The sequence below is a fragment of the Haliotis cracherodii genome, unplaced genomic scaffold, assembly GCF_022045235.1.
Source record: "Haliotis cracherodii isolate W230 unplaced genomic scaffold, xgHalCrac1.p SCAF_37, whole genome shotgun sequence".
In the NCBI taxonomy this organism is placed as follows: Eukaryota; Metazoa; Mollusca; class Gastropoda; order Lepetellida; family Haliotidae; genus Haliotis; species Haliotis cracherodii.
In genome coordinates this window covers 747624-765312 of record NW_027266294.1, presented here as the reverse complement: position 1 = coordinate 765312, position 17689 = coordinate 747624, and the positions used below count along the sequence as shown (strand labels likewise).

At 36.7% G+C, this 17689-nt stretch overlaps 1 protein-coding gene across 1 annotated transcript in view; it reads right to left on the bottom strand.

The window, feature by feature from the left end:
• Positions 1-17689, bottom strand: part of LOC139477897 (uncharacterized) — a 37793-nt gene that overhangs the window by 8572 nt on the left and 11532 nt on the right. The window contains exons 5-7 of the mRNA XM_071260330.1: positions 17283-17370; positions 16899-16949; positions 16496-16509 (exon numbers count right to left, since the gene is read on the bottom strand). Coding sequence (XP_071116431.1) covers positions 16496-16509; positions 16899-16949; positions 17283-17370 — 153 coding nt within the window. The remainder of the gene's footprint in view (positions 1-16495; positions 16510-16898; positions 16950-17282; positions 17371-17689) is intronic.

The window sequence follows — 17689 nt, the reverse complement described above, 5'->3', positions numbered from 1 at the left end:
TATGTGGCGAAAATAAATTTTTCGCTATGACATCAAAACACAGGGGAGAAGTCAAATTTGTAAAGAAAAAAGGGCATAACTCCGCAATGCTTAACTGTAAGCCATTGTAACTCCGTATCCGTCATGTCCGTGGTGAGCATGTGCTATGGTTCAAGGACAATTGGATACATTCTGGTATATTTTTGTCCATGTGTACCTAACATGTTCCCACACAGCTAGCGATACTGATAACCACATCGGTCCTTTTCTCGGACATTGAATGATTACAATCCAACATGTCCTGAAGACATATTTCAAATTTGGCAATAATACAAATATAAAAGAAATAGTTTTTACCACACTTGTGTAAACATTAATACAAAATGTATAACCCGTGAACATCCGGGGTAGATTAGGTCTTCAGCAACCCATGCTTGCCATAAAAGGCGACTTTGCTTGTTGTAAGAGGCGACTAACGCGATCGGGTGGTCAGGCTCGCTGTGGTTAGTTGATGCATGTCATCGTATCCCATGATGTCAATCTCTGGGTTGTTTGGTCCAGACTCGATTATTTACGGACCACCGTCATATAGCTTTAATATTGCTGATTGCGGCGTCAAACAACAAGCAAACAATAAAAATATAATGTGACGAATTTCCTTCAGGTAAATAACCGCCTCCTAGGTCATATCAAAAGGCATGGTATCTTAGTGGGCTAGCACTATCAATCGGCATCAGTCCGGACGAGTACAAGCAGCCACACGCATACACGCAAACGTGCATGTACATCGCTTTTTAAGTGCAATAATCTTGGACGCGACGTTAAATCCATTTCACCTCACCTCACCTCACCCTCAGGTATTAAGCAGAAGTATCCTTTTAATTAATTGATAAAACGAAATGGCTTTTTTTTATCTAACCTACATATATTTGTATAAATTTGTCATAATGAATTATAGTTCACGATTCTCCAAAGGACATATGTATCTGCTTATATTCACAAAACATCTTATAGGAAGTATATGTGTCACACGACACGGTGAATGTCAATTTCTATGTTCAAACAAACAGCAGATTATCAAAACTTTCATAAATTATTAAACAGTAATAGGTAGCCTATATGAACCTATTTTCCAGCAGTGAATTTGTTTAATGGCTGAAAATATTATTCAACATTGAAATAGTAAACTACTTCATGAAATGAACGTTTTGTGTACTAATTCCCAGCACCTCAAAGAAATTAACAAATATGTACAACAATGTTGATGTTGACGTATACCAATAGGACATCACTACGGTAACCCCCCTTCACAACATACCGAGTTCACTGATACAAGTACACGGAATGTTTTTTTGTTGTTTTGGGGTGTTTTTTTTACATCATTTATTCATGATAATTGTCCATGATTTTACATGGCCCTGTACATTGCCACGTGAACTGGCATACCAAGGTTCATATTTTTATATTTGGGTTTGAGTTGCTTAAAGCAAGATTAACATTGTTATACTGTAGTACTTTGTATTGTATTTCTAGTTCTCTTTTAAATATTCTAAAAAGGCAGTCGGTTTCAGTTACTTTACATCTGTACACAATATACTTTGCTAGCAGTTGTAAATAATTCATCAAAGTACACTCCTCTGTGCCTCCTTCTATACCATACAATACAGTATCTCTGTAATTATCATAAATCTGATTATGTACATTAACCTTCGCCCACTTAAAGAATTCTATCCAAAAGGGTAATACATTTGAACAGTAAAACATGTTATGTCTAACAGTATCTATACTACCACAATGTTCACTTTCATTACTTTCTTTAATGTTAATTCTATTTAAATACTGATTACAAGGAATGATTGTGTGTAGAATTTTGAATTGCAGTTGCTTATACTTGTTTCCAATTCTCATGTCCTTTAAAATTTTCCATTTAAAAACATCTTCATTAGCAACTTGGAACACATTATAGATTATATTATACCAAAATTTACTTTTACAAGGTGTGTCAGCAAGTCTGATTCCTTTAACTTCAGGATGTGGTTCAATTTCTATAGGACCCGCGTTTTGGAAGCTAAACATGTTCTGCCCTATTGCCTTCCTAATAGCATTGATATACCTACTATATTGTCTTGGTGTTATGTCAATTCCATATTTCCTAGCAATTGATTCGCGTTGAAAGAAATCCCCATTCTTTTTAAGTAAGTGCCTTATATAGATAATGCCCTCATCTTTCCATTTCGCATCGAATATATACGTTTTCGATTGATTAAGATATTTTTGTTATTCCCAATTATTTCATTATAGATGTCATCTTCTCTTTTTGCAAGAAAGGTCTTCCACAAGGATAAAATTTCTTTATAGAATAATGGGATTTTTTATTTTAATTTGGACACTTGGAAGTTACAGTTAAGTAAGAATTCAAGCGAACCAATGCTTTTAAAATAATGTGCAATAGGAACTGTCCAGATCTTCTCAGAGAAATACTTGACAAGCCAAACTAGTTTTAACGCTGCGTTAAAGGTACCAAAATCTAGAGCGATAATTCCACCTTCTTCTTGTTTTTGGATTAACCGATTTCTTGATACTTTTTCTGACTTGCTGTTCTAAATAAAGGTAAACAGTTCTCTGTTGATTATTTTGATTATTTTTGGTGAAAAGGAAACACAACTTGCTTGATGGACTTACCTAGAAATTCCTTCAGATTTGCTTAAAAGACAACGTCCATATAATATTATTGTTAAATTTCTACTTTTTCAGATTTTAAAACGGCTTTAATATTTTCTAAAGGTCTTTCAATATTTTCCTCCTGACACACCGTATCATTTACATCTATCATTATGCCAAGAAATTTATATCTAGAAATTTTCTTTATGCCAAAAGGAGGAATAAAATTGTCTTTTCTAAGTGACATTGCGACTGATTTATCTAAATTCAGTTTTAAGCCGCTGTAGGCACTTTGATTTAAATAAAATTCCAGGGTTTTCTTGACTGATTTTTTATCTCTCAGAACGGGACGAATCATCTGCATTCCTTTTATTTCTTTTTCTCCAAATATTAGGCCATTAATGTTTTGATATTTTCGAAACTTTGTATTTATTAACTCAGATTAAAAAGATGTAAGGACTTAGGGGACACCCCTGTCTGGTACCCCTGAGGTTTCCAAACCAACCTGTTGTCTGACCACCATTTATTACACATTATGATATATAGTATAACACAAATTCACTAAATTAATAAATTCATCTGGAAAACCAAATTTCTTTAGAGCTGCATCTGTGAAATTAAATTCGACCGAATCAAAGTCTTTTTCAAAATCCAAAAATAGAATATAACCTTCTTCTTCATAAATTTCGATAATGTCAAGTAATAACCTTATGTTTTCATGAATACTTCGCCCTTTTATAAAACCAGTTTGAGATTCATGAATAATCCCTTCAAGTATAGTCTTAATTCTGATTACATTAAGTAATGTAATTGGGCACCAATTCTTTAATAGCTTTAAATCCTTTCCGTTTTTTTCAATTAATGTAATAATGCCTCGTCTTTGTGATATGCTTAATATATTTTCATTAATAGAACAATTTAGTGATGCTTTAAATAATGTTTTCAATTCTGGCCAAAAACATTTGAAAAATTAACTTGTTAAACCATCACATCCTGGAGTCTTGTTTGGTTTCGTCTGTTTCAAGGCAGTAAACAATTCATCTTCATCAATATCTGCCATAAATCTATTTCTATCCAAATCATCAATCTGAGGAACATTCTGATTATAATATGTCAAAATTTCTTCGCATGTCTTATCAGTCTTGTTTGAATATAATGTTGAATAATAATTTTTATTTTCTGTAAGTATTTCTTTTTTATTTTCAATCCTTTGACTATTTGAATCAACTAATTCTTTAATATCTTTTTTGTTTTGTCTCTCTCTTTCCAAATTATAAAAATATTAATTGCTTCTTTCTCCCTTTTCTCCCCATTTAGCACGTGATCTTATAAAGGCACCCGCCACTTTTCGTTCATAAATACACTCTAATTCTTGCTTACAATTTTCATATTCTTGTAGGAGATTGTTATCATTAACATCTTATAACTGATTATCTAGTATTGCTAAAAAAATTATTATCTCTCTTTCTCTTTGGTTTTGACGTTGTTGCTTATTCTTAGCATAATCAATAGTTAGTGTCATAATATTGAACTTGATCCAGTCCCACTGCATACTTTGTTCTACAGTTTCTGGTTTGACATTTTGCAAAAAGTCTTTTATTTTATCTACATATACCTTATCCTCTAGAAGTTAATTATTAAATTTCCAAAAATTTGGTTTCATTAATTCATCGCTGCTGTATTCCAACATTACAATTTTGTGGTCGCTTCGAATACTGGGACATATACTGCAGCTCTTAACCTTTTTCAACAGATGTTCCGAAATCAGCCAAAACTCTATCCTGGATAGTGTATGATTGTTACCTCTCCATGTGTAAGATTTTTTGTCAAAGTGTAATCTCCTCCAAATATTTAAATATCCAAATATCAAAAGGTTATGGTTATTTGTGACATTCTGGAGCATTATACATATGCGGCAAGAAATACCTAATCTATCAACAGAAGGTTGAATGACCAATATTTATATTATTTTTTACCGTGAGACTGTTGATATATTCATCGATTTCTTTTAAGAAAACCTCTCTATCTCTAGCAATATTCGGAGCATAAATATTGAACAACTGCTGTTTATCCCCCTTAATATCTAATGTTGCATGTATGAACCTCCCATCATCATCAATCTGCTTATCAAGTACAGTAATGCCTTTTCTGTTAATGAACATGGCTACCAAACGAGAATCACTTCTGCCATGAGAAAAAATGATATCATATCCCCACTGAGAAACCCAGTACTTCTCATCCTCTAGATGCTATGTGTCTCTTGCAGCAAGATGATGTCTAATTTAAGATTTTTTAAGTAAAGAAATAATTCACATCTTTTTTTGGTTGTTTCTTAAACCCCTCACATTATATGATGCCAGTTTCAAGGAATTCATATGATATGTAAGAAATAAAAAATAAAAACTAAGGTCAAAAGCAAGTGACTAGCTGGTCACTGTGACTAGGAAAACTAGTAGATCAGTTGTTCTACTACAAAACTCATCACCAGTATTGCATTGTTAAATTTTGCCTCAACCTATACTAGGCCAATAAAATAACTTTGATCAGAAAAATCCACACAGTAAAAATGTTTATGTGAAAAACAGAGTTAATAATCTAATACATAACTAATCAGTCCAATGGAATAGTTTACGAACATTATATTATGAAATTCTGTATAACTAAATCATGTAAATAGGATATAGAAGGTTTCACCCCATAGTTCAGGGGAGGTAAATTCACATTTCCATGTAAACGGGAGCTAAAACACAAACTCTCACAAACCGCACTCAACATAAAAACAAAATATACATTCCTGTGCGACAACATTAAAATATCTTGTATCCATCATAAAATACAGCTTAACTAAACGCCCTGCTGCTTATTTGTTGAACGCATTTTAGGGGAGATTACTCTCGTATCTCTGTAATAATTGGACCACTATAGATCTATTCAGCTAGACCTATAGTCAATTACTGTGTGCAACACAATACACATTATTAGGGTAGAGTCATTATTGTCCGACAATCCTGCTTGATGTCTGAGTGTGTATGAATTTGACTAATAAAAGTCCTTGACTTCGGGTCCACGGTAGAGTTCACCATTTATGTATATTCTACCACTTCTGAGAAAGCACTTTTTCCATGATCTGTACGCTTCCTGCATTACTATCCTCACCGATCGTTTAAGTTCTTTGTCTTCTTTAATCAGATCCTCTGTGATATAGAAGGGTGTGTTTTCCAGACGTGTGCGCGCCTCGTTCCACACATGGTGTCTGATGAGCCTGCTATAAAATCGTAAGATGACGGGCCTTGTGTGATTGACCGACCGCTTCCCCAACCTATGCGCTATTTCCACTTTAGATCCCATGTCAGACAATCCTATCTTCTCTGCGAGAAATTTGGCGGTGACTCTCATAGTATCCTCAGCTGGCTCAGTTTCTAGTATACCATGGATTAGAAGGTTAAAACGGCAGGAGTATCGTTCAGCCTCTTTCACGCGATGTTCCGTCTCACGCAATCGTTTGTCAATGTCCATTTGTTTTCTGTCAACTTCCCGCAACGATTCACTGTGCTCGCCGGTCACCCGCTTCAGATCCTGAATCTCGCTCGAGATAAAGTCAATGGCATCGCGTACATCGCGTAGCTCTTCCTTTAACTTTAACTTCCTTCTTTCCGTCCGTGCTACATGGCTCAGGGGATTTTCGCTCCTGAATAGGGGAGCGGTCTCTTCCTGGAAGACTTGGTTGTTTCTGTGGCGTTCCAAAGGTCTTACGCTTCTTCTTCTTTTTGGGAGTGGAGGTAGGGGTTGAAGGCATTGTTTTCGGCGATTTCTGGTGCAGTGTTTTCCTTGCGGTTTACGTGGTCGCCATAGATCACGTGACCCCCGCGGAATGTTTAGAGCAGCTGGGATCGCATATATACACAAAAGAGTCATTTAAGTTCAATGATCAGAATAAATCTGAAATCTACATTTTCTATTGTTTTTATGTTTCCAATTTATCCTTAAGACTACGTGTAAAGGCAGACCGACATCAGTGTGAATGGTTTTGCGTCAGTCATTGCGTCACGTGGAACGATTTCTCTTGAACTTTTCAAATAAGTAACTTTCAATAATGCATGAATTCTTGCAACGATTGTGTCACTTGATTGTTAATGGGAGTTCAGGGATGTATGTATCACAGCTGAGTGTGAAATATCAGCATTAGCAATTGGCACTAGTCCTATAGTCCTTGTCAAACTGCCCAACAGTAGTATAAGGACTTTTAGGAATTTGCCCTTTTTAAGGGTTTTGTTATATGTCATCATTATAAGGACTAGTGGACTAAAACTGTTAGTTTCTATCCTTAATATATGTGATGTGACAGGAATCTCGACAGACGCAAAAGGAATCGTGATTTTGCAACATCGTCCAACATGGAGGTTCGGTTCAGAGTTTTTAAGACGTTACCAAAACGAAAATAGGGTTATTGGAGATTTTTGCGGGATGATTATTGGTGTTTGGACAAAGAGCAGACACCGGATACTTTTGTAATTGGACTTCCCATGTAGCTGTGCATCATTCCAACAAATATTTACATTGAGAATGGGGAATTGGTAAAATGCGTGGTACGTTATTTACATATGTTGTTAATTGTACATACGTTTATGCTTTTCCTACGTAAGTTGTTAATGACATAATAATACCTTCCCGAATATCTTCGTGACATACAAAACATCAGTGTACAGTCACATAGCTTAACGTGTCAAATAAAACTATGAACAGTTTAACATGGAGAATTAGACCCATGCAAATGTCAAAATTCTTAGTTAGTTATTATATATACGTATCTACGTTTCATATGTGTTTTATTGACGGGTGACACTGAGGACACCGAAAGGCAGACGTTACCAACGTGATTCGGGGTCGCCATTATAGTCTACAAATTGACGAGATTTACATACGCGATTTGATTGGCTGCGTGCGTACAACTTGTCGCATCAAAACAGAGCACGTCCTATTTCGTACAGCACACGTCCAACAAACTGCATATGTCAAAAGTTGGCTCCACTTTCCTGTTCACTTCATACAATGTGTTGCATGCAACACATTGTATACAACTAGTTGAACTATGTGAAGGCCCATCAATGCAGATTTAAGTTATACTACAGACTTACTATCCACACAGTCGCCACTCTAAGATAAATGCAGTTTTCAGTTATACTACAGACTTTCCATCCACACAGTCGCTACTCTAAGATAAATGCATTTTTTAGTTATACTACATACTTACTATCCACACAGTCGCCACTCTAAGATTAATGCAGTTTTTAGTTATACTACATACTTACTATCCACACAGTCGCGACTCTAAGATAAATGCAGTTTTAAGTTATAATATAGACTTACTATTCACACAGTCGCCACTTTAAGATAAATGCAGTTTTCAGTTATACTACATACTTACTTTCCACACTGTCGCCACCCTCAGATAAATGCACTTTTAAGTTATACTATAGACTTACTATTCACACAGTCGCCACTTCAAGATTAATGCAGTTTTCAGTTATACTACATACTTACTATCCACACAGTCGCCGCTCTAAGATAAATGCAGTTTTTAGTTATACTACAGACTTACTATTCACACAGTCGCCACTCTAAGATTATTGCAGTTTTCAGTTATACTACATGCTTACCATCCACACAGTCGCCGCTCTAAGATAAATGCAGTTTTCAGTTATACTACAGACTTACTATTCACACTGTCGCCACTCTAAGATTAATGCAGTTTTCAATTATACTACATACTTACTATCCACACAGTCGCCACTCTAAGATAAATGCAGTTTTCAGTTATACTACAGACTTACTATTCACACAGTCGCCACCCTAAGATAAATGCAGTTTTCAGTTATACTACAGATGTACTATTCACACAGTCGAGGCTCTAAAATTAATGCAGTTTTTAGTTATACTACATACTTACTATCCACACAGTCGCCACTCTAAGATAAATGCAGTTTTAAGTTATACTATAGACTTACTATTCACACAGTCGCCACTCTAAGATAAATGCAGTTTTCAGTTATACTACAGACTTACTATCCACACAGTCGCCACTCTAAGATTAATGCAGTTTTCAGTTATACTACAGACTAACCATCCACACATTCTCCGCTCTAAGATTAATGCAGTTTTCAATTATACTACATACTTACCATCCACACAGTCGCCACTCTAAGATAAATCCTGTTTTCAGTTATACTACATACTTACTATCCACTCAGTCGCCGCTCTAAGATAAATGCAGTTTTCAGTTATACTACATACTTACCATCCACACAGTCGCCACTCTAAGATAAATCCTGTTTTCAGTTATACTACATACTTACTATCCACACAGTCGCCACTCTAAGATTAATGCAGTTTTTAGTTATACTACATACTTACTATCCACACAGTCGCCACTCTAAGATTAATGTATTTTTTAGTTATACTACATACTTACTATCCACACATTCGCCACTCTAAGATAAATGCTGTTTTCAGTTATACTACAGACTTACCATCCACACAGTCGCCACTCTAAGATCAATGCAGTTTTCAGTTATACCACAGACATACCATTAACACAGTCGCCACTCTAAGATTAATGCAGTTTTTGGTTATACTACAGACTTACCATCAACAAAGTCGCCACTCTAAGATGAATGCATTTTTTAGTTATACTACAGACTAACCATCCACACAGTCGCAACTCTAAGATAAATGCACTTTTTAGTTATACTACAGACATACCATTAACACAGTCGCCACTCTAAGATAAATGCAGTTTTCAGTTATACTATAGACTTACTATCCACACAGTCGCCACTCTAAGATAAATACAGTTTTCAGTAATACTACAGACTTACTATCCACACAGTCGCCACTCTAAGATTAATGCATTTTTTAGTTATACTACAGACTTACTATTCACACAGTTGCCACTCTAAGATTAATGCAGGTTTTAGTTATACTACAGACTTACTATCCACACAGTCGCCACTCTAAGATAAATGCAGTTTTCAGTTATACTACATACTTACTATCCACACAGTCGCAACTCTCAGATTGATGCAGTTTTTAGTTATACTACATACTTACTATCCACACAGTCGCCACTCTAAGATTAATGGAGTTTTTAGTTATACTACAGACTTACTATCCACACACTCGCCACTCTAAGATTAATGCAGTTTTTAGTTATACTACATACTTACTATCCACACAGTCGCCGCTTTAAGATAGATGCAGTTTTCAGTTATACTACATACTTACTATCCACACAGTCGCCACTCTAAGATAAATGCTGTTTTCAGTTATACTACAGACTTACCATCCACACAGTCGCCACTCTAAGATCAATGCAGTTTTCAGTTATACCACAGACATACCATTAACACAGTCGCCACTCTAAGATTAATGCAGTTTTTGGTTATACTACATACTTACTATCCACACAGTCGCCGCTCTAAGATTAATGCAGTTTTTAGCTATACTACATACTTACTATCCACACAGTAGCCGCTCTAAGATTAATTCAGTTTTCAGTTATACTACATACTTACTATCCACACAGTCTCCGCTCTAAGATAAATGCATTATTTAGTTATACTACATACTTACTATCCATACAGTCGCCGCTCTAAGATTAATGCAGTTTTCAGTTATACTACATACCTACTGTCCGCACAGTCGCCACTCTAAGATTAATGCAGTTTTCAGTTATACTACATACTTACTATCCACAGAGTCGCCACTCTAAGATTGATGCAGTTTTCAGTTATACTACATACTTACTATCCACACAGTGGCCACTCTAAGATTAATGCAGTTTTTAGTTATACTACACAGTTACTATCCACACAGTCGCCGCTCTAAGATTAATGCAGTTTTCAGATATACTACAGACTTACCATCCACACAGTCGCCACTCTAAGATAAATGCATTATTTAGTTATACTACATACTTACTATCCATACAGTCGCCGCTCTAAGATTAATGCATTTTTCAGTTATACCACAGACATACCATTAACACAGTCACCACTCTAAGATAAATGCAGTTTTCAGTTATACTACAGACTTACTATTCACACAGTCGCCGCTCTAAGATAAATGCATTATTTAGTTATACTACAGACTTACTATTCAAACAGTCGCCACTCTAAGATTAATGCAGTTTTCATTCATACTACATACTTACTATCCACACAGTCGCCACTCTAAGATAAATGCAGTTTTCAGTTATACCACAGACTTACTATCCACACAGTCCCCACTCTAAGATTAATGCAGTTTTTAGCTATACTACATACTTACTATCCACACAGTAGCCACTCTAAGATTAATTCAGTTTTCAGTTATACTACATACTTACTATCCACACAGTCTCCGCTCTAAGATAAATGCATTATTTAGTTATACTACATACTTACTATCCACACAGTCGCCACTCTAAGATAAATGCAGTTTTCAGTTATACCACAGACATACCATTAACACAGTCACCACTCTAAGATAAATGCAGTTTTCAGTTATACTACAGACTTACTATTCACACAGTCGCAACTCTAAGATTAATGCAGTTTTTAGTTATACTGCATACTTACTATCCACACAGTTGCCGCTCTAAGATTAATGCAGTTTTTACTTATACTACATACTTACTATCCACACAGTAGCCACTCTAAGATTAATGCAGTTTTCAGTTATACTACAGACTTACTATCCACACAGTCGCTGCTCTAAGATAAATGCAGTTTTTAGTTATACTACATACTTACTATCCACACAGTCGCCACTCTAAGATTAATGCAGTTTTTAGTTATACTACATACTTACTATCCACACAGTTGCCGCTTTAAGATAGATGCAGTTTTCAGTTATACTACATACTTACTATCCACACAGTCGCCACTCTAAGATAAATGCTGTTTTCAGTTATACTACATACTTACTATTTAAACAGTCGCCACTGTAAGATTAATGCAGTTTTCATTCATACTACATACTTACTATCCACACAGTCGCCACTCTAAGATAAATGCAGCTTTCAGTTATACCACAGACTTACTATACACACAGTTGCCACTCTAAGATTAATGCAGTTTTTAGCTATACTACATACTTACTATCCACACAGTAGCCACTCTAAGATTAATTCAGTTTTCAGTTATACTACATACTTACTATCCACACAGTCTCCGCTCTAAGATAAATGCATTATTTAGTTATACCACATACTTACTATCCACACAGTCGCCACTCTAAGATAAATGCAGTTTTCAGTTATACCACAGACATACCATTAACACAGTCACCACTCTAAGATAAATGTAGTTTTCAGTTATACTACAGACTTACTATCCACACAGTCTCCGCTCTAAGATAAATGCATTATTTAGTTATACTACATACTTACTATCCATACAGTCGCCGCTCTAAGATTAATGCAGTTTTCAGTCATACTACATACTTACTGTCCGCACAGTCGCCACTCTAAGATTATTGCAGTTTTCAGTTATACTACATACTTACTATCCACACAGTCGCCACTCTAAGATTGATGCAGTTTTCAGTTATACTACATACTTACTATCCACACAGTGGCCACTCTAAGATTAATGCAGTTTTTAGTTATACTACATACTTACTATGCACACAGTCGCCGCTCTAAGATAAATGCATTATTTAGTTATACTACAGACTTACTGTTTAAACAGTCGCCACTCTAAGATTAATGCAGTTTTCATTCATACTACATACTTACTATCCACACAGTCGCCGCTCTAAGATTAATGCAGTTTTCTGTTATACTACATACTTACTATCCACACAGTCGCCGCTCTAAGATTAATTCAGTTTTCAGTTATACTACATACTTACTATCCACACAGTCGCCGCTCTAAGATTAATGCAGTTTTCTGTTATACTACATACTTACTATCCACACAGTCGCCACTCTAAGATTAATGCAGTTTTTAGTTATACTACATGCTTACTATCCACACAGTCGCCACTCTAAGATTAATGCAGTTTTCTGTTATACTACATACTTACTATACACACAGTCGCCACTCTAAGATTAATGCAGTTTTCAGTTATTTATACTACATACTTACTATCCACACTGTCGTCGCTCTAAGATTAATGCAGTTTTCAGTTATACTACAGACTTACTATCCACACAGTCGCCGCTCTAAGATTAATGCAGTTTTTACTTATACTACATACTTACTATCCACACAGTCGCCACTCTAAGATTAATGCAGTTTTCAGTTATACTACAGACTTACTATCCACACAGTCGCCACTCTAAGATTAATGCAGTTTTCAGTTATACTACATACTTACTATCCACACAGTCGCCACTCTAAGATTAATGCAGTTTTAAGTTATACTACATTCTTACTATCCACACAGTCGCCACTCTAAGATTAATGCTGTTTTCAGTTATACTACATACTTACTATCCACACAGTCGCCACTCTAAGATTAATGCAGTTTTCAGTTATACTACAGTCCTACCATCCATAATTAATGAGGTGTGGAGTGATATATTGTAAGTCTTATATTTACTACAGTCTGACATACCAGCCATCCAGCCGTCACACTAATATATGAAGCGCCAGACATTAATATAATCAGAAACGGAAGATTAAACCGCAAGGATGTCGAGATACGTGCTATTTACTCAGCCGCTGACGTAGAGATGCAATGTCGCATTGTCTCGCCTATATTAGTTACTGCTTTTTTTTTTTAAATGATCAGTGATAAATGCGTGTCAGGTTGATGTGGGAGGAAAACCTGAAGGAGAGTATGTATATGGTGCTGGGATTCGAACCCACGATCATAGTTTTCTGTTACAACTTGGGGACGCAACTCCGCCTACCCTAACTGGACCAACCGTGTCCCATCAGTTTGAAAAGTTGTTGGAGACCGGAATAGAATGACACAGAAATGCAAAGAGTGTGTTTCTTACCGTGAAAACACGATGGTTTCTGAAAATGTGTCCGACAATATCGATTTCTGAATGAATGTCGAAAGAAACTATCCCCCCCCCCCCCCCCCCCCCCCCCCCCCATAGGATAACCATTTCTACACTTGTACTACACATGCTCAGATGAAAAATTTAGGAAAAGGGGAGACTAGAACACTTTACTTACTTACAACAAGTAAGTAAAGTAAAACAACGCGAGAACGCCACAAAGCCCCTTCCAGGATCCATACATGTCGGCATAGTTGACGGCGACGCCGCCTAAATATTAGAAACAAACTTGGTAACAGCAACCTTAGACGTTCCCTATTTGCTTTGTCAGATTATGCCACCGTGTTGGAGTTGTTTTAGGGTGTATATAAAAAATAATTTATGTATTCCCTAATGTAATTCGTAACGTACTCACCGAATAATCACATATGAGAGTCAACTTTTCTAAATTCATATCTTTATTTCAACCAATTGTCTTGGGGTGCCTGTCTTGGTTTAAATATCCAATGTATGTGTAGTTGGGGTGACATTGGGGTGCGTGTCTCGGACATAATGTTTTTATGTGTGGTTGCAATAGGGACCTTGGGGCACCTGTCTTGGTCATAATGACTGATGTATGTGTGGTTGCAAGAGGGTCCTTGTGGTGCCTGTCTTGGTCAGAATGACTGATGTATGTGTGGTTGCAAGAGGGACATTGTGGTGCCTGTCTTGGTCATAATGTCTGATGTATGTGTGGTTGCAAGAGGGACCTTGTGGTGCCTGTCTTGGTCATAATGTCTGATGTATGTGTGGTTGCAAGAGGGACCTTGTGGTGCCTGTCTTGGTCATAATGTCTGATGTATGTGTGGTTGCAAGAGGGACCTTGTGGTGCCTGTCTTGGTCATAATGTCCGATGTATGTGTGGTCGCAAAGGGACCTTGAGGTTCCCATCTTTGTCATAATGTCTGATGTCAGTGAAGACGACCCCCCACCAGTCACGTCGCTGCCAATGACGTACTGTCCGGGCTCATCTCAATCTCGTCCATGATGCACTGTCAATAACTCCTACTTCCTCCAGCCCTGAGTCGCCTGGCCACTGTCTGTCGACTTACCATATGCCCTAAGGCATTCGTCGCTGATGGTGCCAATGTCAGCAAGCATCTACCAAGGGTCCGCACGCGTTGATCGGATGTCAGTCGTGGCATTTCTGTGGTTGCCCTTTATCAGTGTCTGACATTCCGTCTGTATTGCCAAAAACCCTTATTGCATGTGTTGTGTCGACTGCCCAAGTGGCACGTGTTTTTCACTTGTTCACACTTCTAGAAAAGACGTGCTGTAGATGTGTATCACTGTCTGCAGAGACCATCGCTGCGTTTGCACCATGTGTGTTCAAATTCCTTTTTTTTTTAAATGGTAAAGTTGACTTGGGTCGTCATTTTAGTATAGTTGTAATGGACGTATTTAAGATTACAATCTTAATACTGGGTTGAACAAACTGAAATAATATATTTTACTGAAATTATTCATGGGAGATGCAAAAGAGATTTTCACATGCTCCCACCATTTAAGTATATTTTAATAAAATTCTTTCATATTTAATTGAGATATACATGTTCACACCATATTCATATGACGTGTTCTAAGTGTCCTTGGCTGCAATCCGGTATATGAATGTATAATATAACAATGTCTTATTTCGTCAAGGCTGTGAGGTAGCACCTGCGTTATATAGTTTAATTCAAAGCAAAAAGTCAAATGTTGAAGACATCTCGATTTTTCCATGAAATCAAGTATCATGATTCAGGGTTATCCATAATTAGTTTCCATGGATGAATTACTGACATCGCATTAGTGACAAAATATGAAGGTCTCGTGAAAATTTACATTGTTTATATATCCCTCTCTGAAGGATGAAACAGCGTCTTGCAATCTCATAATTTGACATAGTATCATCCATGTGTTGTTTGGTTGTGTTGACATACTATCATCCATGTGTTGTTTGGCTGTGTTGACATACTATCATCCATGTGTTGTTTGGTTGTGTTGACACACTATCATGCATGTGTTGTTTGATTGTGTTGACACACTATCATCCATGTGTTGTTTGGTTGTGTTGACATACTATCATCCATGTGTTGTTTGGTAGAGTTGACATACTATCATCCATGTGTTGTTTGGTTGTGTTGACATACTATCATCCATGTGTTGTTTGGTTGTGTTGACATACTATCATCCATGTGTTGTTTGGTTGTGTTGACATACTATCATCCATGTGTTGTTTGGTAGAGTTGACATACTATCATCCATGTGTTGTTTGGTAGAGTTGACATACTATCATCCATGTGTTGTTTGGCTGTGTTGACATACTATCATCCATGTGTTATTGTTGTGTTGACATACTATCATCCATGTGTTGTTTGGTAGAGTTGACATACTATCATCCATGTGTTGTTTGGTAGAGTTGACATACTATCATCCATGTGTTGTTTGGCTGTGTTGACATACTATCATCCATGTGTTATTGTTGTGTTGACATACTATCATCCATGTGTTGTTTGGTTGTGTTGACATACTATCATCCATGTGTTGTTTGTTTGTGTTGACATACTATCATCCATGTGTTGTTTGGTTGTGTTGACATACTATCATCCATGTGTTGTTTGGTTGTGTTGACATGCTATCATCCATGTGTTGTTTGGTTGTGTTGAATTTACCTGACTGTCCTAGAGGATGGCTTGAGTGAATGGTGGATAACGTGGCAGTCAGAGATAGTAGTGTAAATTGTTGAAAATTTCAAGTCAAATAATCTAAGAAATAGTGAATTCCCTTTGCTCGATTCCCAGACAAGCTACCTGACAAGTAAAAAAGGAAAATATCACTCACAAGACCTTGGATTCCTGAAAAAGAATAAGAGAGGAGGTAAGTAAACTGTAATATTTAATTAATGTAATGATGTGTTTATCAGTAACAAGGGGACACGGTTAACTCAGTCGCCGTAGACCCTACAGTCTGTTGTGCAGAATTGCATCCATTGTGCTGCCAGAATCGATTCCCTCAGGCCAGGCGAAAACCTAGGATCGTATAATCCCATATCGCCCTGATTATGTGGTAAACGCCTGTGAATTGCATCACTTCGGGCTTTCCTCCCACATCAAGCTGACACGCCTTAACTGAACTACTGCCAAAAGCGGCGTTAAATCAAACTTACTCCCCCACCTCTTCAGCAGTAATCATTTAGAGAAAATACTACCGCATGCTTAAAAGAACAAGTCTTCATGAGAATTACCTTCTTATTAGCCACGTAAACCCTTTGTCAAACGTTCTTCTACATCGTTGACTGCAAAGAGATGTGGTTATTTATACACAGGGCACCTGCTTGACATTTCCTCGTATTTCCCAAACCCTTCTGGTGACTCCACACAAATACATTTAACATTTGCCAGTAAAACCATGACTTGTGTTGAATTAAGACTGTCATCAATGAACGACTGTATACAATTGCTATAACTGATAAAGATGGTTATATAATAAATACTGAAAAACATTCATGTGTTCGTAGAAGTGAAATCTTGTAGACTCCAGTACAACATTATATCATTTGAAAATAAGTTATACTGAACAAAATGAAGTAGTTTGAGGTCACTACCCGATCCATACAAAGTAAACATACCTCTTCCAGCAACACATTGTCGAAAAGATTAAGACCGCAACAGGTAACATCCACATCCAGTGCATACTGTGTCTAATGTGTCCCCCACCTGCAACAAACAACCATTTTATGATTTATTAATATGCCTAATGTGCCCTTCAGCAGTAACAAGCAAATATCATATGATTAATAAGTATGTCTAATGTGCCCCTCCCCTGTAAATCACAAACACAATATAACTAATTAGACGGTCGAATATGACCCTCGCATGTAACAATATTATAACACAATATGACTTATTATGTCTGTCTTACGTGTCCCTCACCTGTAACAAACAAACACAATATGACTATCAGTCTGCCTAAAGTGCCCCTCACCTGTAACAAACACAACACAATATGACTATCAGTCTGCCTAAAGTGCCCCTC